The sequence below is a fragment of the Lonchura striata genome, chromosome 1, assembly GCF_046129695.1.
Source record: "Lonchura striata isolate bLonStr1 chromosome 1, bLonStr1.mat, whole genome shotgun sequence".
NCBI lineage: Eukaryota > Metazoa > Chordata > Aves > Passeriformes > Estrildidae > Lonchura > Lonchura striata.
The window spans coordinates 5,037,182-5,061,720 of record NC_134603.1 but is presented as its reverse complement, the minus strand read 5'-3'; the positions used below and the strand labels follow the sequence as shown (position 1 = coordinate 5,061,720).

The 24,539-nt window shown below is 41.9% G+C and overlaps 1 protein-coding gene across 1 annotated transcript in view; it reads right to left on the bottom strand.

Annotated features, from left to right (window-relative positions):
* The window catches only part of AGO2 (argonaute RISC catalytic component 2), a 44,542-nt gene extending 20,208 nt beyond the window's left edge, over nt 1-24,334 (bottom strand). The window contains exons 1-3 of the mRNA XM_021532477.3: nt 24,159-24,334; nt 7,043-7,238; nt 3,201-3,321 (exon numbers count right to left, since the gene is read on the bottom strand). Coding sequence (XP_021388152.1) covers nt 3,201-3,321; nt 7,043-7,238; nt 24,159-24,189 — 348 coding nt within the window. The 5' untranslated portion in view covers nt 24,190-24,334. The remainder of the gene's footprint in view (nt 1-3,200; nt 3,322-7,042; nt 7,239-24,158) is intronic.
* Between the last annotated feature and the right edge of the window lie 205 nt (nt 24,335-24,539).

Genomic DNA, 24,539 nt, shown 5'->3' with positions numbered 1-24,539 from the left:
TTTCTTCTCCTCCATAAAATAAATGCAACATCACATGATTATTTTATCATGCTCTGAGCATACAATGCACCTTTTCTCCATTAATCCAAGAGCTTTTCCTTCCCAGGAATTCAGAGGAAAACAGATTAACAAACTATGGAGGTAGGAAAGAGCTCTGCTTCTGTCACGTGCAGAATCTTTAGCACTACTTCAGAAAGACAAAGTCAGAGGAGTAAGTTTGTGGCCACAGACAGGATTAACGCTTTCCTTCTGGAAAAGGGAATAGCAGCAGGATTTTGTACCAAACTGCTGCTCTGTTTATTCCTAATTACTGTTTTTCTAATAAAAGACTAACGAAGATGTAGGCTAAGATGCATCAGCTGCTCTTGAACCTTGCTAAGTGATAAAACTTCCAAGTTTAGGTAAAATTAAATTCCAGCTTTTAACTGTAGAAGGAATTTTAGGGAAATACACAAGTAAAGCAGGAATTGAATACAAAGCTACTGTTAGAGGTGACTTGGGTTTCTGTGTAGAACTTACAAGGAAAGAGGAGACTTTTACTATCTTCCTACCTTGACAGTGTCCTAAACACTTCTTTTTTCTTCTCAATGTGTACAAGTAAAAACTAGGAATATACCATGTTAATATTTATACATTCCATATTTGTTCTAAAAGGTCTAAAAAAATGAAGAAATTAAAGACTGAAAATAAGGTACACAAAGGGAGGAATGAAAACAGATTTGATAACCATGAAAGCCAAGCAGAAAAGTACATAGAAGAAAAAGTTATAAAAGAAGCAGAGCTGCCAGCAAAAAAAACCAAGCCCAGAACAACCACTACCAACAAGAGATGAGGACAGAGTGTATTAATTAATTTAAAAGAACAACAGGAGGGGAAAAAAACATGGCAATTTGGTGTCAGCCCTCTGTTTAGCATCAGTTTTTCCACTACAAATGCATACTGCAAGTCAATTAAGATGTTCTACCTAGATTAATCATTGTTCATTAATCTTTTCAATATGATCTTAAATATAATCAGATGTGCAGGAAACTTGCTATATTTGCTAGTTACAGAACAGTTAAGAAAAAAAAACCCACCAAAGAAAGCTAATCTAATTATGCTGGAGGAAAGTCCTAATACCTACAAGCTTTATAGTGGTTTAAATCATGCTTAAACCAATTTAGCACCATGTAAAAATTTCCTTCATTAAGCTAAATTTCCCCACATCTCATTCAAAACAGCTCAAGATTTATCTCTGTGACCTCTTTCCTCCAGGATAATGTTAATATATGTGGAGCAGAGCAAGTGACAGTCCTATAACCATGGGAAATGGGAAAAACTGGAGTTTATTGAAAGTGAGCCTAGATGTGAGCCACAGATTAAACCACCTGAAACTACCTCGTGCTGAACTCCACTACAAACACTCCTCAGTGACCACTCACTCCAAATGATGACACCTCTGGCAAGACTGGGAATGGATGAGATGATTTTGTGGATGAGATGTTCTCCCTGTGCCTGTTGACCAGACAGATGCTTTGGATTTTAAAGCCCACACACACCAAAACATACATGGTGGAACTGAAGTCTAGGGACAGTGTGGCAGCAGGAAATGCTCCTGATGCTCCAATTTTCCTTTGTGTCCATGCAAGCCAATAGTGTAACCTACACCTGGGAAAAGGCTGACTTGGAAGATTTTGTTAACTTTGCCCCACTCAAAATGGTTATCAGAGCAAGGAGGGCTAACTTGCATCTCATGAAGTCTCCTTGGATCTGAGGATTAATCTGATCCCTTTTATCATGTATAAATAAACCATTTCTTATTTACCTTTACTTACTAAATGAGGAAGTTTATACTTGTCATAAGGTACACTATAATTAATCCATGATTTGTAAAGTATTATAAGGCAACTCTGCATATATCCAGAGTTGTTTAAACCCCTAAGAGGCTCTCATCAAGCATCCTTCCACCTTTGCAAATACTTTTTGTGTGTCAAACCTGTAGGAACTGGAATATTGTATATGAAAGCAAAGGGAAAAAACACTAAGACTTTTAGTGATACCTTTATAGTTTTCCCAGACATTACCTTATCAGTTAATGAAAAGTAATTAACACCAGAGTAGAGTCTGACCTTTACTGCACAGCCTTCACTTAAACAGATTGGGAGGAAATAAAAATTGCACATAAGAAATTAAGAGTATGATTCAGGTAGAACTATTAACTATGTCAAGCACTGCACAGGCATCCAATATGAGACAGCAAACAACAGCCTGAACTATGCTAGAGCTGCTGAATTTCAGAGGGCCCGAGTGGTTCCCAGTTTCCACATTTCTCTGTATTTCTCTTCTCCCCTTATGTTTTGTTTTTGTCTAAACTTGTAATCAACTCCCAGGAGATAGAAGAGTCCTCGCCTGTAACTGTGCACCCCTAGCAGAAGGGGACTACAGCAGTACCAACCAGAATGACTGTGCCCTCCCTCAGGGACTCACCTGAATGAAAAAAAGCACAGGAAATTCAATCTGGTATTAGATCACAAATGCATAGGCTCAATCATTTTCTAGGGCTTGTGTGTTAGCATGCTTCAACAGAGTCCCTTCCACTCCAGCAGTCAATGGGCACAGGAGCAGCCACAACCAGAGCCCAAGAAGGTCTCTGCCCCACCAGGAACTGGCAAACACAACCCCAGTCCTCTCCAGCTGCCCCAGGGCAAAGACTGCAGGTCTTAACCTGTGCAGTGTAAATTAATTTGGCTCTCAGTCATCAAGGATTAGGGAGGAGAGGTTCCAATACAGGCAACAGAGAGATGGAGGAGCTTCTTTCAGCTACTGATAGTGAGAATAAGCTTAGAGTGGGCCTTGATGAGATTAGTGAGGTGACACAACAGCTTCTTGCTGCCCAGAGCAGTATTTTCCCTCCTCTCTCCCACACTCAACTGTGCTCTCCCTTTTGCCCTGGTGCCACTCTGGAGATTGTCTGCTGTCTGGGGCAGCTGATCCAGATCCCTAAAGTAGCAGAAACCACACCAGTGGGGAGAAAGACAGGGAGGAATAAAGGGATATAGAACAGCGAGCTCACACTTGTGTCCTGGCAAAGCACACCCTGAGCAGACTGGCAACAATAGAGACATCTATTCCAGAAACAGAAGATCAGAAACAGAAAATCAGTTTTCTATTCTGAAAATACCACATTAAAATCTCTAGAATTTTTTCTATTTAAAACTTACTTTATCTCTCCCAATGGGAAGTGGCATAGCTGTATAAAGGTTTTTTCTTCCATCAAACACTGGTTTGCGATCCCCAAAAATCTGGGTTTTAAAGTGCTGAACCATATGCTCCACTATTTCTCTGAAAATGCAAAAAGATTAAGTTAATCCAACTTTTTACTTTGAATTTTGAGAGGCAAACAAGTACTACACTAATATTTACCAACAGAGGCATTAGGTAAATGAAAGGGTTGTCCACTCCTGTCTATTAAAGGCAAGATCCGTTTGACTGATCTGAACTGAAAGCAACATTTTCAGACTAAACAGTTTTCTTAGAACTGCTATCTTTAGGGGTTTTTTTCCGGTTTCAGCTTTCCTTCCTCTTTTCTGTGACCTACTGGAAGTGGTAAAAGTCAAAGCTTGTGCTTTCTTAAGCTCAAAACAAGAGGTGCCTGGTAGAACTGGGGCTTCAGCTCCAGGGTCCTGCAGCCCTTTCTGCAGAGGACCCTGGACCAAAAGCTCAGCAGCCTGAGAAGCTTTCAAAAATATCATTATCCCAGCTTAGAGCCCCAATGTCAAGACAGCAGTTTATGCCAACAATGATAGCAAAATATTTTGCAGCTCCCTAAGGAAAATAATTTTTAAATGCATTTTTTTCATACACACAACAAAACTGGGATCCATCCAACAAAACTGGCTACTGCACTCAGTGGAGCTGTGACTATTAAAAATACACATTCATTTAAAGGTAGCTGGAATTAGGTTCCATTTTTGTATAAATGGGGAACCACTCACACAGCTCCTGTCAAACCACAGTGCTTACACACTGGTCATCCAAAGCAGCAAGCAGTCAATGAGAGGTCAGCTGGAATAATAACACTTTTTGATGCCAAAGGACTTTTAGTTCCAATGTCCCAGAGAGACATCCCTCAGTCTACCTGTACCACCCAAAATCCATCAGCAGGCTGCAATCTTAACACACAGTCAGGGGCAAAAGGGCATTAAGAGGTTGAAGTGGCACAGAAAGGAAACCACTGCTCCTCCACCACTGCTGACAACCAGCAGCTCACAGATGCTGCAGGTGACTGTTCATGCTCCCTGACTTGGCAAGGTAATTAACCCAGCATTCAGGTAGGTATTACAGTACTGAAAAATCTGAGACAAAACTGAACTCACTCAAGGAAAGAATTGAGACTGCTGTAATTGGCAATTTCTTTGCTGCGTCCCAAGGTTTATCTTAAAATAAGATGTGGCCACTGAAAGAAACTCTGACCTCCTGCAAAGCATGAATCAAACTTGACCCAGAAATATCTGCCTCAGGTCTGCAGGTTGTGACTGAGTAAGTACATAACTGGGAGGGTGGGAGAAAGGAGGTATTTTTCAACCTTGAGTTTAAGATTGAGAATGGAAACCCCACTCTCTTCCCGAGCAAATTCTTCTGATTGTAAATCGCTTTATATAAAAAATGAACACTTCCACTTGATTTATGTTTTCAAGCTTCAAACCACATCCACAATTAGCAATGGTGCTTCTCAGCTGTGGGTGGAGATATTTTTAAGAAAAATAAGTTATTTTCTCCACTCAGAGTTAAAAGAAGAGTTATTTACCACTTCACTAACTTCAGCCCTTTGGGACGACTTTTCTACCAAGCTCACACAAGCTCCCCAAGAACCCTGGGCTGGCAACTGCAGGCAGAGTTCACCTTGCACAAATCCTCAAAAATTCAACTGAGAGCAGCCACAGCACACAACTAAACTCACATTGCCCACTCTGCCTGTCCAAATACCCCAAAAGATCCGGCCTTTCTGCCGCATGTCCAGAATTGTAGCCAGACTGTATTAATTCAGGAGCACATTGTCCCAGCTGTGTGTTTTCCAGTCCTGCTCCAGCTCATGTCTCAGTGTGGAACTTGCATCTATAGTGGATACACCCTGCAGTGGGGTCTGCAGGGTCACAGTACACACTGGAGTAAAACTGAAGAACAAAGCTGACACAGATGAGAGAGTAGAGCAAAAAATAAAATCTCCCTCTCTGCTTTCTAGGGGTTATACCATATAAAGCAATGATAAAAACTACTTACTATATACATGTGAATTATGTAACCTAAATACTAGAAACCTGTAAGCTAGCTGTAAAAAAAATAATTTAGCATTGAATTACATGTGCATCCTGCATAAACCTACATATATATATGTAGGATTATATATTTGCACACACAGAAATATAGGTATAGACACAGGACACAGCTGACCAAAAAAACAGGTGCAAGTGACTACAGGTACATCTACAGACTAGAGCAGTAAGCACTAAAGAAATAAAACGCACTTCAGTATGTGAATCCAAATTGTATTCTTACCACACTGCCCTGAATTCATCTATAGCATCTCTGCTTATTGCAAAAGGCATTTCGCCTGTGTAGACCTTCACCTGCTCCTGTCACCACAAAAGAGGAGTGACTAACTTGACCAAGCAGAGCAGGTCATTAGCAGGCACTGGAGAAGAACTTGCTACTGAACAGAATCTGCCTTCCCAGTGAGAAAAACTACTTTAGGTTTTGTGGCAAGCACCCCCACACTGAAAACAGACAGGAGCTGTGCAGCACTTGGCTCCCAGAGGAGCTGCAGAGGCAATCTGGATCAGCCAGCAGCAGCTGGCAGAGATGGTGTGGTGGCAGGGACAGCAGTTCATGAAAGCAAAGTTATCACAGCTCCCTTATGAAAAAAGTGACTGCCTCAAGTGTTTTGCAGTGCTCCAATGCAGGAAGCGCATCTCAGTGAAATCAGCAGTTGCCCTTGGGCAAGAAGAGAGTTCAGCTTCATGCACTTAACAATGTTTGCTTTTCAAATTAACCTCAGCTCTTGACTAGCTGAAAAATTAAATTATTAAGAGATCACCACAGGAAGTAAAAAAAAAAACAGGGCAGCAAAGCACAGTGATGCTGCTTTGTGAAAACACTATCATTACCAAATCCTCAATGTAACAATTGACAATGCCCTCAGGTTTATTAATTCACATTAGGAAAACCATGGCTTTCAGGTGGCTTTTTTGATTCCACACTGTTTATTCTAATGACAGCTTGTTCCACCCATGTCACCTTTTTTAACAAGGAAAGGCTTTGCTCTTGAATATATAAACAGGTCATTCCAATCCTCTACAGTCAAGGTGTAGTTATGATGATGACACTTGTGGTTTCCCGTTGGTGCCAAGCCTCATTCTCAAGTTTCACTTCTGGCAATGCCGCCTCTTTTTCAAGTCAATGAAGTTGCACGCTCCAACAGGTCACAGATGCCAAATGCAAGACCTGGCTGCTCCTTTCCCTGGGCAGCTGAACCGTGTTTTCACCTTGCTCTCTGTTTCAGGAGCATAGTTTTCCCTTATATAGAATCTACTGAGGAAGGATAACTTCTCACCTGCTGTAGTAACTCCATAATCCTCTCCCACAAACAAATGGGTTTTGCCTCCTCTTGTGAGCACGGAAAGGTAAAGAGAAAACAAGCTGGTAACACCAGCTCTCTGCTGCAGGGCTTCAGCCAATTACACTCCAATATTTAACCAGGTAATAATAAATCCTTTTTATCAAGTTGGCTTATACTGACCCAGCTTCAACAAAGCTAATACAGTTTATCCATCTGCCACCAGTGGCTTCAATCAGCAGCATCCTATGATTCTAACAAAATCAATCCAAGTAAAGACTTGGAGAGGAAAAAAAAATTATAAGCATATCCTGCTAATGGACGTGACCAGTAAAACCACTGATTAAAGCCAGACATCTTTCCAGATACCAGTGAGGGCACCTGGCTCCAGCTTTTTCAAAGAAAAACAAGACTGTAAATAAATTGAAGAAAAGCAAAGTGCAGCGTTACCTGTTAACTCTTCTAGGACATTTTTCTGGCTTTATATCCAATTCATAATGGTAGATATCTATTTTAGGAATGTCCATTTCAAAGAAGTTGGCCTGCAGTTTGATTGTTCTCCCAGAAGTGCCAAAATCTGGTCGAGGAGGAGGTTTAAAGGCATATCCCTGTATTGGTGGTGGCAGTGGGGGAGGAGGTGTGAGCACTGCAAAAGAGAGAAAGTACAACTTAGCCATGAGCTGTCTCAAATTGACATTTCAGCAAATTTACAGGTTATTGGACCAGTGAAGCCCAGCACATTTAAACCATTACTCTTTTTAAACAACCTAAAGAATGAAAGAAAAAAGTCCAAACCCTGCTTTCCAGAGACCATGAATCTTATTTTCTCTTTCTTTCTCATGCTGGTTCACAATTTGTTGTATTTCCTAGTCCCAGTTACTGAAAAAAATCTTAAAATCAGTTGCATTTTCCTATACAACAAGTCAGTTGGGTAGGAATTTCACAGGCCAAGCAGGAAAGCAAGAACCAAGTTCTTCTTTGCAGGGAAGATCTTAATTTTAAAACTGATCTACCCACTTTTATTTGAGCAAACACCTATAAAATGGAGTTTCCATCACTTTCCTCTGTGCTGTAGCTCTCTGCAAAATCCTGTATTAGAACTAAACTGTATCCTACTGCTTCCTTCACGCAGGAAACACAGCTAATACTCTACTGTTGCTGTGCTCAATTTTTGAACATCAGCTGTTGCTCAGACAACAGTGAAGCAGAAGCACAAAGGCAGTTTGCTGTTGTTTCAATACAGAAAAGTCCATTACAAATCCATAGAGAAGTTTGTAAGGTACCAACTTGAGTATTCAAAACTTCTGCAGCTGCAGTGCTAAGGTGTTCTGTGCTCTGGGGCAACAACAACTTGCAGCAAAATCTTCACATGTGAAATAACCCAGGAGGTTTCTCATTACTTATGTAAGAATCCAAGTGTAGTTTCTTAAGATTATCATATTCTGTTCTCTGGTAGCACCAGAAACAATTCACATCCCTTCATTAACAAATCTGTCACCACTTTTCCACCCTGGCTTTCTCTAATGCTCAAATGCTCAGAAATAATCCTTCCATTTTTATTTATTCATGGCAGGTTATATTCAGTGGCCTTCATATTGAGTACTCCTGACTGTACTTCTAGATTTAAACCAAATACCCATTTAATACTAAATTCTAGGCTATGCTCCGTCTGTTAGCCCCTGCTCATAAATCAGGTTTCATCATTCTCATCCTTCCAGTCATTCTTTCTGGAGAAGACTAAGTGATAACCACACTGCTGCTTCCATCTCTCAGCAGGAAAAGGCAGATTAATGAGCCCTAAACTGCTTTTGCCTGCTATACCCCTGCCTTGTAATGGCCATCCAGTGACCACTCAGAGCACATGAACCCATTTCAGCTGCTTATGCTCATCTCCCAATTCCCTATGAACTCCCAGCTATATTATCTTTAATACATCTACTTTTCTAATCCATAACTATTAACCTGCTGCTTTCTGAATGATGCTCAGATTCTCCTTTTCCTGACAATGCCTCCTATACCTCTTGATGAAATTTCATATACTTATTCCTAACATTTATGCAATGTTTGCTAATGAAATAAAATTCCCAACACTGGTAGCATCAATTCCCCACTTTACCCCTCAACACTTCCCATGGACAGCTTCCCACTCATGAGTATCTCCCTATTTTTACCAGCCTCATAACAGTCAGCACCAATTTCCCTATGCACCAAATACTTAATCAGATTTGACACTGGGAAAATGATAGAGGGTTTTGTTGTTACTTTTTGAAAATTTTTCTTTCTGATCTTGTGTCCCAAACATATTCTATGGCATCAACCTTTTAATTTAATTTTCATCCACCCATTTAGCCCAATTTCCATTTTTCCCTCCCTTTTATAAAAACATTTCCTTCAAAGACTGCAGTTTTCCTATACTAACTCAATCAACACATTAAAGTCACTTCTTGCTGAAGATCTGCATTTCCATAATATAAAACTTCATGTTTCAGTACTACAGTTTTGCCTTCAATGGCAATATAGCAATTTTTATTTGAGTACTATTAATATTCATTGCTCTTGCAATATCAACAGCTGCCCTGAGAAACGGAGCCAAATATCACCTTAGCTCTTATCTGTAAACCAGTCTTCCCACAAGCAGCACATCTGCCTCTGCATCTGACCTTACCCACCTCCATCCCTCAAGGCAAGACAAAACACAGCTCACTGATTCTGCCCAACCTTTGGCTTTTTTTTTTATTAAATTCCTACACAACTAGACTGCTAAGACATCAACTTTCATCTTTTCCTAACACTTCCAGGTCCTCTGCTGCCTTCACGTTTTTCTGATGGTGATTAACTTGCTCAGGTGACCCTGCAGTCATCATATCCCCTGTGTGGTGTGACAAATTCCCACTGTCTGTGTCATTCAGAATGGACAGAATTCTTTCTGTGGAAAGAATCCTCTGCTGTGGACAGGACACCTAATAAAGTTATTGATAGCATTACCACTACAGCTGGGAAGTAGCAGAAAAAATACTCCCACAAATATTTGTACTTGCAATACACCAAAAGTTTCTGTGATCCACCTCCAAATCTGATCAAGAGGATGTGCACAAAGCAGCCACCTCTACTCCTCCAGAATCCTGTTTGTCATCACTTCCACCCCCCTCCTCTCAAATTTTAAAATAATCTGTCTCCCACATACATTTTCAGTCCCTCTGCTGCTGAATTCTTTACAGATCACCACTGCACACATTTTTATTTTCATCTTTCCATAATGGAGCATTCCCATTTAAAAATGATGTCCTAGTCATTAACTTTATTCTGTGATTTTTGTGTATTTCCATGATTCCTGTAACACTACCCATTATAAAATCTTTTCATTTTCTGTCTAGGCTTCTGTATTTTAACAGTTCCATTTCTTGTTATCCACACTTTGCATTCCACATTGCCTTACCACTATTACCTGGCCAACTGTTATCAATATATTGATTTTCCTTCTCTTTCACAATGATTTTTATGCCTTCTAACATTTCTGTATCTACTGTCACATTCTAATTCCACTGCCCTTCCTTTTCTGTGCCATATTTTGTACATCATGACTAATTTTCAAAATAACAAAAAATTTAAACATAAAAATTGGAAGCACAAAGAGAAACATGATGGAAGGGGACACACATCCCCACAAGCTATTTATGCTGCCAAATTAAGAAATTCTGAAATTAAGCAATACATTCTCCCTCTGTTTTAAAATGGGATTGTTTAATGCTTCACAGGGGCATAACAAAGCCGTATCTGTAAGTGTTCAGGGATCAACATGAACACGTGTTGCTCAACAACACCACTGCATTCCTCCACTGGAGTTTTAGCTACAAACAGTGAATAAAGTGAGACTTCAGCCCCATTTTTGAGAATAAGATGAAACGCTGAGAGAAGCACAGATTCCTTGGGAAAGATGTGAAGGCAGTTTTATAGCCTGCATGACTCACAGAGATAAGAAAGCACCAAGCCGCCCAGAAAGCAGGACCACTTCCACCCTCTATTTTCATCTTAAACCATTTTTTCAATTATTTGGATTTTACAATCCAATTAAAGGAAAAAAAAAAAAAAAAAGGTGGGGGGGAAGCTATTTCTGGCTCAACTCCCAAGGCAAAACTTATTTAGGGCAGGGTGTTGCTTCAAGGAGATAAGTACTGTTTATTAAACAGCAGCAGTGACCCGATAAGCGCTCAGCCTACATTTCACTGGCCGAAACAGACACGTATGTGTCAACTACAGCACCGAGGGATGGGAACCGTGCTCCCGGGGAGAAACACTAAATACTGCAACCAGCGAGCTGCAGTCACTTTTTGGACTACTGCCTCAAATTAAGAAAGCAAAACCAAACTATCTTGTGTAGAACTTATTACAGCAAGCAGCTGTGAATGGTAGAATCACAAAATACTGGATTTGGTGCTGACAGAACAGAGAAATAAGGCTTTACCTTCTATCAAAACATGATAGAATTAGAATCCCTCAGCCTTGATCAGGAGGCACAATTGCTGCATTCAAAGTGACCCAGCTGCCCCATCTCCCTGTTCAAGCACCCCATCATTCACTGACTTTTAAATGTGACAGAAGCTGTATCAGAAATATTTTCCTTAGTGCCAAGGTTCCTACGAGGAAGCTTTTGCAGCCGGGTGAGGTGTGCTACAGAGGACAGCACTGGACACCTGAGCTGGAAGTGATGCCCTGCCCAGGGAAATCGGCCAAAATTCATGCAGAGACACCTTCATGAACACAGATGCTGCTTCTGGAGACAGTTTTAAAAGCATTGGAAAATGTATATGCATTCCTGGATTTTAGCTTTACAGTGATGTCAAGTAAAGAAGGGAGTAGAAAAAAAATGAAAGACTAATAAGCTGGAGCATCCATGTGCTAAGTATTGGAAGCTCCTCACTCATTTGCCAGATGATAAAATGAGTAATGAGAATATTTCAGCCTTGATATGATGATTGAGACCATCAAGAGCCCCATTTCCAAGGTGTGAATTAAGGTGAGCTGGGTGTAGAATAATGAGATGCCCACATGCTGTCTTCAGGCTTCCTTTTATCAGGAAAGAAAACAGACTTATTATAATTCATCCCATTTACATAAACAAAATGTGCATGGCTATCAATCTTAAAAGCAGCAATTTTCACAAAAAAAAAAGGAAAATACAGATATCAGAAAAATAACAGTCTTGTGGCAGTTTTATGAAATAAAATTAGCAATCAAGCAAAATTACTCTGTCAAAGGACAGGGGGGGAAAGGTGGCAGTAGAAGAAACCTGGATAATCACAGCAATGCTGTGTTAGTAAAAATAATTTTTGCCAATTGAAAACTATTGTGAACAGGAGTAAGGCTGGCTGCTCTTACTCCTGCACATTACTGAGGATCAAAATCAGAGATAAAAGTGACTCAGGGAGTGAACAGGCCAAGACACTCCTTGTCTATAAAAGGTGTGAATGAGCCACACACTTCGACAAGCTTCCACTCTAAAATCCACACAATGATGTTTTTTCAGGACCATGTGCTCCATAAACCATTCCCCAGACCTGGAGCATTCATTTCTTTTGTCCTTCACCATTTTTTAAAGCTTAACTGCTGGCCTGCTCAGCATGCTGGAAGTGCTGCCAGTCAGCATTAAACTTGCACATTGGAGATTTTTTAGCAAAGAATTATGCAATTTAAGGTGCAGTAAGAGGCCTAATGAGTTACTAAATAAGAAGGGGCCAAACGAGTTGCATGGAAGGGCTTGTTGACACAGGAAATCATCTGAGCATAATTACACCAGTGCAATTATATCAATAAGTTTCCTTGTGTGGCAAGTCCTAACTCATATTTAATAACCAGGTGATGTTTTCACAACCCTCAGTAGGTTTTAGCATTGGGCTCATGCAATATACATTTGCCAAGGGGAAGACTCTAAAAGCATTTTTGTAAAAATATATAATCTCTAAATGAAACTAAGGTGAAGGAAGCTTTATTTGAAAGCATCACTTTGGGTTAAGGTTTCCAATATCAGATAATAGGGCTGCTCTTCCAGATCATCACTAAAGGTGTTTTAGGTACAAACACTGTGCACATTCACTGCTGCCTCCAGGTCAGTCTCTGATGCCATCACACAGATCCAGAGAGGATGCATAACTCCTTGGGCAAAAAAGGGGATTTAATAACTTGTCCTTAACTACTGAGCAGCTATTTTGCCTCTGGAACTGCAATAAATAAATAAAATTACAAATGCGTTCATCACAACCAGGTTAAAAAGAGCCAAGACTGGCAAAGGAACACCCTCTATCAGCTGCTGCAGAGGAGCACAGGACTGTGAACACAGACCAACATAGGTGGGAAGAGACCAGGCTGACTTGTCAAGTTTTGAATATCTTAACAGAGTTTCCACAACACCTCTTACAATCTGTTCCACCCCCATGGTAAAATAAACTTGATTCTACTCAGCTGATGTTTCCTATGCTCCAGCTTCTGCCCTGCTCTGGTGCACCTGACACAAAACTGGCTCCATCTGCTCCAAAGGCTCCCCTCAGCCATTTGGAGAAGCTGGAAGATCACCAAGATCACCCCTTCCCCTCCTCTTGCTAAGGCTGAACACAACTGATTCCCTTCACCTCTCCTGGTCTGCCACACGCTCCTTCCCCCAGTGCCCTGTCACAGGGCTTGCAAAAGGGTCATGTCCCCTTCTGGAAGTGCTCTTTGAAGTGGGAGAAAGGGAGACTTGGAAAGGGGACACCCCACACAGGATTTCCACAAATAGTTATTCAACTACCAGTAACAGAAGGAATTCAGAAAGAATGTGGAAAACACCCAGTACAGATCCTTGTCAGGATCTGCACAGAGTTTTTATGTATTTTAGTCACACATAAATAGAGCAAGAAAAAAAAAACAGGAAGGTCAGCCTTTTCTTTTTAGGACCCAACTAAAGAAAAACTTGGGGCTCTCTTCAGGTTTTCTGACAGTCTGGGTTTTTTAAAGAAGTTTAACTTCTGGCTTTCTGTTAAGAACCGTTAGGGAACGATAGGAGAGAGGCTGTCAGTGTTGTCTGTGAGATAAGGGAAAGTCAAAGCTGCAGCTCATAGTTCCTTGATATTCTGGGAGCAGAGGAATCTATATGTCTGCTGCTCATTAAGGACATTTTAGAGCCTGGAAACCAGAAGCTCCTCAGTCAAGCTATAACAATCTTGATTAGATAATGCACAACAAAATGTTACAGACATACCGATTAATCTCCAAGAACCCAACAAGCCACAAGGACAGCAGAGGAGATGATGTAATCAGATTTTCAGTTGTCATTTTTGTCAAAACCCCACTCTAAAGGTTCTTCTGGTCTCTCACTGAGCAGCTACTGCACTTTCTAACCACAGCACATTGCATGTGCCAAAGTTTCTACAAGCAAAAAAGCAAAAGGGATGGCTTAATATTGATGAGCAAAAATGAAGGAGCTGTCCTCACATTTGGTGATATTTTAAGGCCCTTGCATGACTAGTGAGATGTTTGATGCTACTCTGACAGATTGCTTCCAGTTTCTTAGTGCTGTAGTATGAAACTAAATACCTTAACAAAGAGTGAAAATATTAGATAAACAGCACTGCCTTCATAACTGTAATCTCATTATGTTCAGTAGACTACTCATCATTTTATTGAATAATAGGCACTTCCTGTGAAACAATTCACGCAAGATTAACTTTCAAGTCAACCTTTTTACCTACTGAAAAATGTCCCTGCCCATGGCAGGCAGGTTGGACAGGATGATCTTTAGAGGTCCAGCCCAACCCATTCTATGATGATTTTGTCTGGAATAAATAATCAGCTACAGATCTGCAGGTCCCTTGGTTGCCTTTTTGACCTCTGTAGGATACAGCCACGACCTTTTCCCAGTGCCAGAAGTGATGTGATCACTGAGAGCAGCATCGCTCCCAGACACCAACGGTGCGAGCTGCAGTCACAGATGAAAGGCAGAGGCAAGACACCAGTCCAGCCTGCTCTTAAGTCAGGACCACATTTCAAAGAAGCATATGTAAGAACAAAAGAACTGAAGAGGAAGAGATCAAGGCTCCGGCAGAAAGCAGAATGGTTCTTTCCAGCCCACAAGATGCTTCTGGACAATGTCAACTCGCAGAAGACACCAAGTGTTAGTACTTTGCTTTCCTCCCACATTCTCCTTGTAGCCTTGACCTTCAAAGTCAGCCGCCAATTTTTTGAATACAAACAAGCTGCTTTTCACTACCTGCAAGTGGGGTGAGTGGCAGAGCACCAGCAGAGCACCCAAAGTGCAGAACTTCCATCCTCACTGTTCACAAACCAGGTTCCTTAACCGATCCCTGCACGTGGAATTTGACCAAGTCCTACCACAAGCCTTCTTAAGGGCCACAGAGAAATGCTTTTAATTACAAGCTGCAGCTTGAATTAAGTCATCCAAATAACGAGCTTCAGCCAAACAATGGAGGGATGCTTACGGCTTACCCACAAGTCAGCAGCCCAGTCTGAAGTTAAATGTGAATTCAAAGAACAAAATAACTCCATCTTCAGACAAACCTCTGCTCAATGAAGGGAAAAATGGAGAACATTCTTAGTGCTATTTATCACATTTGACCATCGTGATTCATTCCCTTTTCCATGCCTTAGAAAATGATGTTGAACTAATTCCAGATGTCTTTCCTAACAATTTGAAATACAGAATATAGTGGTATTTTCTGCATTCATAAAAAGTAATGCCTCCATTCAATACAATCTCTGTTCTTTGCCATTTCAAAAGACCCAAAGTGAATAAACACATATTTTAAGAGGGAACAAAAAAATCCCAACCCACCTACTCGCACCTATTGCTCCCTTCAGGCTGCTTCTCTTCTAAAGAAGGTAAGACAAGAAATTCCATATTCATCATCCCACACTATGCTTCCCTTATCCCTTTTTTGCATTTAGGTTAGGAAAGAAATGTGAGTCCCCCTCTTTCTGTACTACCTGGCACTTGGAACTGCACAGGTTTGTAGGAATCAGCCTAACCCACTCTTCACTGGGTTTACTTGTTTTCATTTTGAATCACTACGAGTCTAGTAAAGCATGACTTCTTCATACACCAGAACTGACCCTCCCAAAAAATTAAACTTCACAGACTGAAGTTTCCATCACTGCTTCCTGTGAACATGAGCCAGACAAGCAATTCCATTCAGTCCCCAGGAGCCACAGTAAATCCAGCTGCTGCCAGGTGCAGAGCTGAGCTCAGCGAGGGGTACACGGCCCCAGCCCATCATTAGGTACTTCAACACCTGCACACCCCAGCTGCCACGAGCTGCACAGCTCACCCTGACACTCCATTACCTCCACATCCCAGGCTTTCCAAGATTTTTTTTCCCCCCTCAGAAACAGTAAGAACTGGTCTCTGCATTACAGCCCACGAGCAGATGTTGGATAGATTAAACCCCCAAAGCAGAGTCGGAGTTCTCAGCAGTGCTGCTCCCCCAACACTTCTCCTTTCCCCAACCATCACACCCCATCCTCTCCTCCTGCATTTCCAGAGCCATCAGTGCCCATATGCACACCAGCTCCACTGAATCCATGAGATCTAATGGCTTGGGCTCTATTCCACTATTCCATGGCCACTGGCATGGTTTCCATGTGCTGTGCCCCACCAGCTGGGAGCTGGTGCCACAGAGGCCCCAGATCCACGTTCCCTGTGGGATCTGCATTGTGTACAACTTAATGAAACACAGAAGTGATTTGTCCTCAGCTAACTAAAGAAAGAAGTTAGGATGTTTCTGCTTTGAGTTGTACCTTTGCAAGTACATTTCATACCCACACAGACTTCGGCAGGCAGTGTCTTTGTGCAAAATCTAAAAATAAAAATTAAGCTGCCTTCATTCCTAAACAGGTTTTAATATACAAAACTCAACTGTAGAGCTGCAGCAACTCAGAAGTAGTGATGTCTTCCTTGGAGAAAAAAAAAAATCTTTTCCCGTACCCACAACTGGATTAATCTACAAACACATGAACATTCTCGTGGTTTAGCTTCAGAATAGAAAAATTCCCAGCTAAGATCCGACGTTATGCTTTATTTTATCATTTCAGATAGTGAAAGCAGCTGTAGCAGCATCTTTAACATGCAGTAATATCTCCTGTGGTTTTCAGAGATAGGGCTGTGGTTTTCAGCATCACTGCAAAGAGGGCAAAATGCAGGCTCCTAATAGTGGAATAACCCAGATATTAAGATATTACAGAGTGTGTAGGCTGGCAGCAGAAGTCCCCTATCAGAATTTTTTTTTCATTAGACCTCAGGGTTTTTTCCTCCACCTCCTTCTTGTAAGCAACTGATGTTCTCGTATTACCTGACACAAACTAAAACTCAGCTACAAAATGTAAAAAAAGACACGTAAAAGTTTGCCAGAGAGAGGCCTCCCCTCAATTTGACATTAATGGGAATTTGCAAGTCAAACAATTAGGAAAAACCCACCACAACTGTGTTCCTATCACATAACGAGACTCAGACAACAAAGGTTCATTTCCCTGCCCTGGCGGGAAGTTTCCTCCTTCTGAAAGAAGCTCTGACTTTTAAACAACACACCCTTATGCAAATATTCTGAATCCCTATGAGTTATTCCTAAGCATTCCTTCATTAAACACAGAAGCTCTTCCCAAAATGAAATGCACTGGTTCACAGAGAAATTAATTCTTCTACATTGTCATTTCTACATGAACCTGGATTTCTGCTCTGTTTTACTTTTTGTTTTGCTTATGGTTTGGAGGGTTGGTGGGTTTTTTGGGTTTTCTTTTTAAACCTATGTCTCTCAGTTGACAGAGTAGTATTATTTGAGAAACCAAATTTTTTACTGGCAGTAAAAAAACACAAACAAGAAAAACACCCCTGCTCTCCCAAAGCCTTGTCCTCCATGAGCATTTCAGATATGATGGAGTATGATGGAGCAAGAGTGTAAAACCAACAGAGAAACTGATAAAAAAAAAGCCCACAAAAACCAGTAGAAAGGGAGCATTCAGTGCAAACCACAAGCTGTATGAAAGGACAAAGAAAGAAGTTCATTATCCAAGTCAGGAACACAGCAACATTTACACAGGAATTCACCCTCTCTATGAACAGACGCCTGTCCTTTAATAGCAAACACTTGCTAAACAAGTTTCAGAAGGTATATAATGAGGCCCCAGTAATAACTATGTTTTAAAGTTTTAGTCATCTACATGACAGGTTTAACTTCAAACAATTTTTTGATTGATCTAACTAAGCCAGTGAAACCTCCACTCTTGGGAATTCTCCTAAAATTGGCTTATTTAAAATAAATCTAAATTAGCACATCCACACACACTTCCTACTACTAAATTAAAATTAAAATGTTATTATTTTCTCACATTAATAAGCTCTTGTGTAAATTTCATTACTAAACTAGGAACGTAAAAAAAGCATTGCTGAGACAAAAAGTTTCAATATTCTGACATGAGCAGCTCAAACAGAGCCACCCACGGTGTCCAACACTGCCAAGGCAGCTCCTCGGTGGCCACAAAAGCATTACTTTTTTCCTAGACTATATAGAAAATCATAAATATCACTTGATACACTTGATAAGTTTCAGAAGTGTATTTTCAAGCTTCCCAAGATAACATGCTGAGATTAGTTTACTTCTCAAAAAAAATGAAAATTCAGTTTTGCTCTGCATTTTCTCTTGTCACATCTAACACAGGCTGGAAGTGACACAACCAGACAGTAAATCCATGCACTGTTTAAACACACAGCCTTCAGACTTACACATTTTATTAAGAATGTTCTCCACCTTCTGATTATAAAGCAGCTTGTACAAGGGAATTCAATCAGGTTGTGCTAGGAGAGCTTTTGGGAAAAACTGTAGAGCTCAAAACTGCCCATGTAGAGCCCATAACTGGAGTTATTCTGCATCTCTGAAATGTTAAATATTTTAATACTTCTCCCAAAGACAGAGACTTGCATGACTGCAGACTTATTAATGTTGGGAGGACCTGGTCCCCAACAACTTCACTGCAGATGGCAATAAATTCCCACACAACATGACAGAACACAGCTGAGCAGCAGTACAAAAAACAGAACAGGAGAAAAAAATTACAATAGGAGAGAACAAATTACAATAGGAGAGAACAAATTACAATAGGAGAGAACAAATTACAATAGGAGAGAACAAATTACAATAGGAGAGAACAAATGACTGTCACCACACCTGTGATTAAAAAAATAAACAAATCCCTTTCACAACCCAAACAGTAACAAAATTTGGTAGCACTGTGGACAGCTCAATGAGTACCCAATTCAAAAGAAAAACCTCAAAGCAAGCTTTGGACTGACTTGATTATGCTAGGATCCACAGTACTTTACCATCTAAATCTAAATGGTTTGCTTCTACCTTGGCAGTGTCCAGTTTTGTGAAGTCATACAGTTAAAAAAAAAAACCAAAACAAACAAAACTTTCCTTCCTAGAAAGCTTGGATACCAGGTGCCACGTGGCTCCACAGCTGCAGCATAGCTATAAAGCAGGGTATTTAGGAGAAGCAGTTTTGCTTAATATGAAATGCAAAGACAGTTCAGAAAGAGATGCAATAATGCTCACAGAAAAACTTTTTATTTGAAAGCATCACATATTGTTCTGAAAACAGAACAATAAAAGCAAAACAATTAAAATAGAAAGGTTAAAATTATTTGCACTAATCTGTGGTGATCACTGAACAGACTAAAAGACACCACTGATTAAAACAGTCCTGAGTAAATAAAAAGGCATCACCTCAGTCTCGAGGAGTTAAAAAAAAAGCCACTTCCTGGACAGTACTAGAAAGTCTCTCCAAAGCACAACTTCTTAGAAATGGTTGCCAAAGGGACTCACAAATTACAGCTCTGGTGTAAAACATGACACACTACACAAATTCAGTCTACTTGAGGGTTGATACTATCAGGTCTGTCTTTTCCAAATTTCTGCAGTATAAAATGCATAATGAAATTGGTAAGTTCAAATTTGTGTATCACAATATATGTGGGGGAAAAAAGCCCCAGTCAAAAAATCCCTTTGCACTGAATTCAAAGGGCTGTGCTTCCCTAGGCAATAGGATAAGAGATATTTTACATTCTAGCGGGCTGCTTTGTGAGTACTTCAGAGAGGAAGCAAGATACTAAAACAAATTAATTGGACAATGCATGGAACAGATCCCTACCCACAGCTACTACAGTCAAAACTGCGTAATATTTTCCACCAGCTTATTTTTTTTTCCTATAGTTCATAACTTACCAAAAATAAGATACTGGAAGCTGACTTTTCTTCATTTAGAGATTTAGTAATAATTTCTGGTAGGCTGGGTATAAGAAACTTCATCACCGAGAATAAGACCAAGTATTTTGCTTAAACATGAAGTAAGAGAAGCAAAACACCAAAATTCTGACAGCCCACAGCTGTCATCATGACAGGCTTAGCCAACATGAACAGGAGTTTCATCAGGCAGGTAAAGTTCCTAATTAGTTAAAACTACCTGTGTTTGCAAAGCCAATTTAGCAGAAGTTTACAGCGCTCACTGGCTGACCCCTGCAATTTCTGAAAGGCCAGAAGTGTTTAGAAGGGCTGGTTTCTGAAATGGAAAAATCTCCCCCTCTTATATAGTTCTAAGGGGGTACAAGAATATCAGATGATCATCTAAGGCATTTTCTCTTACTGAATTAAAGCATTTATATCCCTTTTCCACCCTTCTGCAAAAGAGAGGCAGACTGGTGGTAATAGCAGTGAAGGAAGGGCTATAAATTGTGAAAAAATAGCTTTCCTGGAAGTCAGGAAGGTTTGGGTGTTCCTCTGCACTGCTTCTGTACATTCTAATGCACCAGTAAGTACGTACGAGCACCCAACAATCCTGCAAAAATGAAAAACTTCAAGATGAAGTAAAAATAAGTGCATAAAATCCCATGTAACTGCAAAGTGAGCAAGCGAATCACTGCTGAAAAAGATGTTTCACTTTTCTCTAGCAAATAGCATAGTACAGTTCACCAAGGAAAGGAGAAAGTTTGGTGTCACATCTGACACCACCAATTATCTTTCCATCAAACCACCTCATCTTTAAGTCACGTGAAAACAACACAGTTATCAGAGGTAACATAATGATATAGAATTTTTCTTTCATTAGGAAAATATATTGGTTCTGACAACACATTTAAAAAGTCATGCTGTGTTTTGTAGGCTATAACTTTGTCATATGCAATTTCAATTTCAGGAAAAACAAAGAGAGCTGAGGCTGTATACGAAGTTCTCATTCCCTCCTCTTTGTGTGGCAGCTTGCAAGGAGTCTCAGCATTAATTTATGGTCTAAAACTAAGACAAAGAAACTGTATGACTCTGTGGTATCAGCAGCAGAATAAAACCAAGTCCACATCCACCCCCAAGAGGAAAGAAAAAGACTTTTTAAGAAGAGAAGACCTTTAACAGGATGTGCAGGGGAGCTCTTGCTGCCACTGAAACACAAGCTAAGAGGACACTAGTGGATTAAATTCAGCCAGATGAAGATACTGTCATTTTTACTACCCCAGCTAAGGCATGAGCACACCCTTGCCTGCACCACATTTTAAGATTGAAGACTCCCAAAGAGAATTAACATCTAACATCTTCAAGAAAATATATGGAAGGTAAAAACAAGTACCTGCACTGAAAACCAAAACAGAATTACAAGTTTCAACAGCCTATTCACAGTTTTTAAAGGGTAACTTACAACTAAATGATAAGAAAATAACTTTAGTTCCACTAATTTAATAAAGTTGTTTTTTGTGCTAGGGAAAAAACGTTGGTATTCCACACACAAAGCTATAATCAACTTCACACTCTTTTTCAGACAATTGCTGCTTCAACAATACATTAAGACCCTCAACATCAGGCAAAACCAAATATCCTTTCAAAGAATAAAAATCTGTGGTGTGCAAAGTTTAGAATTAATAAATACACTAACACTTAGAAGTGCAGGTTCCAGAAGTTTATACAGCTTTTAATCAAGTCTTTATGCCACTTTGACATTTTTCTGTCCTTCTAAGAAAAGGTACACCACAATATCAAAGCAGTATCAAGATTTTTCTGCAAAAAATAATTTCTTGTCAGATTTTCAGATTCTTTACTTTTCACACTTTCTTGAGCTAATAAAAAAGGGTATGGACACAGTGTCGCAGCAAATTCAACACCAAGTCAAGCAAAAAGGGATCATTAAATTCCTAATTATGGAAACAGTGATTTCATGACAACCCCTTCGTGCACAAAAACCAACCTTACTCCTGACATCAACAGCACGTTTGAGCAAACTTTCCACGTTCACCAGCAATGTTTTGAAATCAGTCAGAAATGGCCTCATAACTTGCTTGATTTTGTTTCCATGAAAATAATTAAGGCTAAAATAGCAAACCCTGGGGCAAATTGAGCGGTTCCTCTGGCAGGAGGCCAGCACCAGAGGCACCCTCCGACGGTCTCGCTGCAGAGCCCAGTTTGGACAGGGAGCTGGGAGAGCAAAGCCGCTCCTGCGCATCAGCGGCTCCGGCAGGGGATCCGGACAGAGCAGAGATGAATGGAGCCTTTCCCTGGTGTCAAGGATGTGCTGACAGACCTGGAGAGGCTGCAGCCCTCTGCTGTGTTCACAGCAGCTCTGGCTCGGTGAGGGGTTGTAAACCACACTTGTGCTCTCTCCTCCGAGCAGGATTTCACACACAGTGGGTTTGTAGTTCTCAGATTAACATGTGGCAGGGGACTTCACAGTCCCTGCTTCCAGGCTGGTTCACAGAACAGCCACGCTCTAATAAAAATCTCCAGGATGCCCTGCCTTGTGTGTGGAGTGGAGCAGGAAGCTGCCTGGGCTGCCAGAAGCCACTGAGCTGCTGAGGCTGTCCGTGGATGATTTCACAGGAAGGAAGCAGAGCCTCGCTCACCATGTGGAGAACAACTCGCAGCTCCCACCCCGGCACAGACACGGGGAAAGGGCTGAGCCACGCTGATAAACTCGGAAGTAAACAAGACACAAGATGAGCTCGGCTGGAGGCAGCAGAACAGCAGGAGCCCGAGACACACACCGGTGACAACCCACAGCCACCTAGAACTTGGTGAAAGTACAGCCGAGTCAGCAGCCCGAGGTTAAGACGTTGTTGTTCCAAGAAGGTGAAAACATTCCTTCACACCAAACGTGCATCCCTGACGGCAAACAGCAGCCACCAGCTGGGAGAACATTCCAAGTGAAAGGGAAAGTGGTAGGATCGAATAGAGAGTAAATAAAGATAAAGAGACTCCCACACATGAAACTACTCTCAGCCCATGTGCTGGTAATATTTTTAATTACCTGTCTCCTTAAGCACATTTTCAAACAAGATCACCACGAGGTGAACATAGCATCAGCCCGATGTTGAGGCACCATGAGCACCTGTAAACTGAAAGTGTACCTGTGCCTGAGCAAGGGAACCCGACACCAGAAACCACCAAAGGATTACACCTGTAGTTCTACAGTTATCGGTACTGAAATGTGAAATGTGCAATTGATGTTACACATGAAAGCAAGATCGTGAACACCAGTCTGGGGACACAGAGCTGTAGAGACCTGTCTGCCTGCTGTGCCCGGTGAGAAAGTAAAAACGGAGGATCTCTACTTCAAGAGGAAAATAATCATCCTGATTGTCTTTCCTAATTATTGCCCCTTCAGGAGAACCAAGTCAGAGGAAAAAAAGAAAAAAAAAAAAGCCAGCACCTAACAGTGGATCCCAAAATATAAATGCTTTTACCAAAGCGTCTGTAAGAGAAACACTAAAAGACATCTCAGTTACAGGTCCTGTACTTCCCTACACCAGTCCTTGCTAGATTATCCCTCTAACGGAAGAAATGTTTTGCAAAACAATTGAGAACAGTGGGATAAAATAAAGTTCCATTTATTCTGCAACTTTTCTACAAGAAAACTAGGTGCCAGTCACCCAAACACTATTGTTTCTACATAAGAATTCTCACCGCAGAAACAACCTAACACTAAAAAGGAGAAAACATTGTCTCATACGAACTGCACAAACTCGCACAGTATTAACCTGCATTTCCCCAAAGCGATACTAAACTCTCCCCGAGAGTTGCTAACCCTGCTTTGCACGTCCACCTTTCCTTTGCTCCCACGCAGAGCGAGCCTGAGGACACCTCACGCTGCCCCTCGCCTCCCCCAGCCCTCCCGGCATGCGGACGCTCCCCGACCTCCAGAGCACAACTATCGCAGCGCGGCCTCCGAGGAACACGCGGCCAGCCGGGAATCCCAGCATGGAGCCGGGAGAGAGGAAATGGAGACCCCGGTCCGCAGCGGGAGCTGCTCCGGCCTCGGGGCCCGGCGGAGGGAGGGGGAGCGGGGCAGGGAAGGCGACCCTCCCCTCAGAGGCGCCTCCGGACACGCGGCCCGGCCCGAGGCGGCGGCGGCGCCCTGACCCTCCTTCCTCCCCGGCCAGCGCGGCCGCCGCTCCAGCCAGGCCCGAGCCGGGGGGAGCGAGGCGCTCCCGGGGCTCCCCAGGGACACGGACCGGGAAAGCCGCTCCGGGGGGAAACAAACCCGGGCGAAAGCTCACCGGGTCCGGCGGAGGGGGCTCCCGGGTACATGTCTCCGTGTGTGCGGCGGCGGAGGCGGCGGCGGCTCCAGGGGAGGGCACGGGGGAGGGAGCGAGCCCGAGCCCCGGTTACGCTGTCGGGGGAAGGGGAGGAGGAGGAGGAAGGGGAGGGGGGAGGAAAAGAAAAGGGGAGAGGAGGAAAAAAAAAAAAAAAAAAAAAAAAAAAGAAAAAAAAAAAGAGGGAGGAGGAGGAGGGCCGGGAATCCAGGTTACTCGTCGGCACTGAGGAGCGGGGAGGGGAGGAGGAGGAGCCGCGGGTCACGGGGAAGGAGCGCTCCGCCCCCCGGCCGGGCGGGCGGGAACGGCCGCGGCAGCGGGACGGGATCGGAGCGGCGCCGAGCC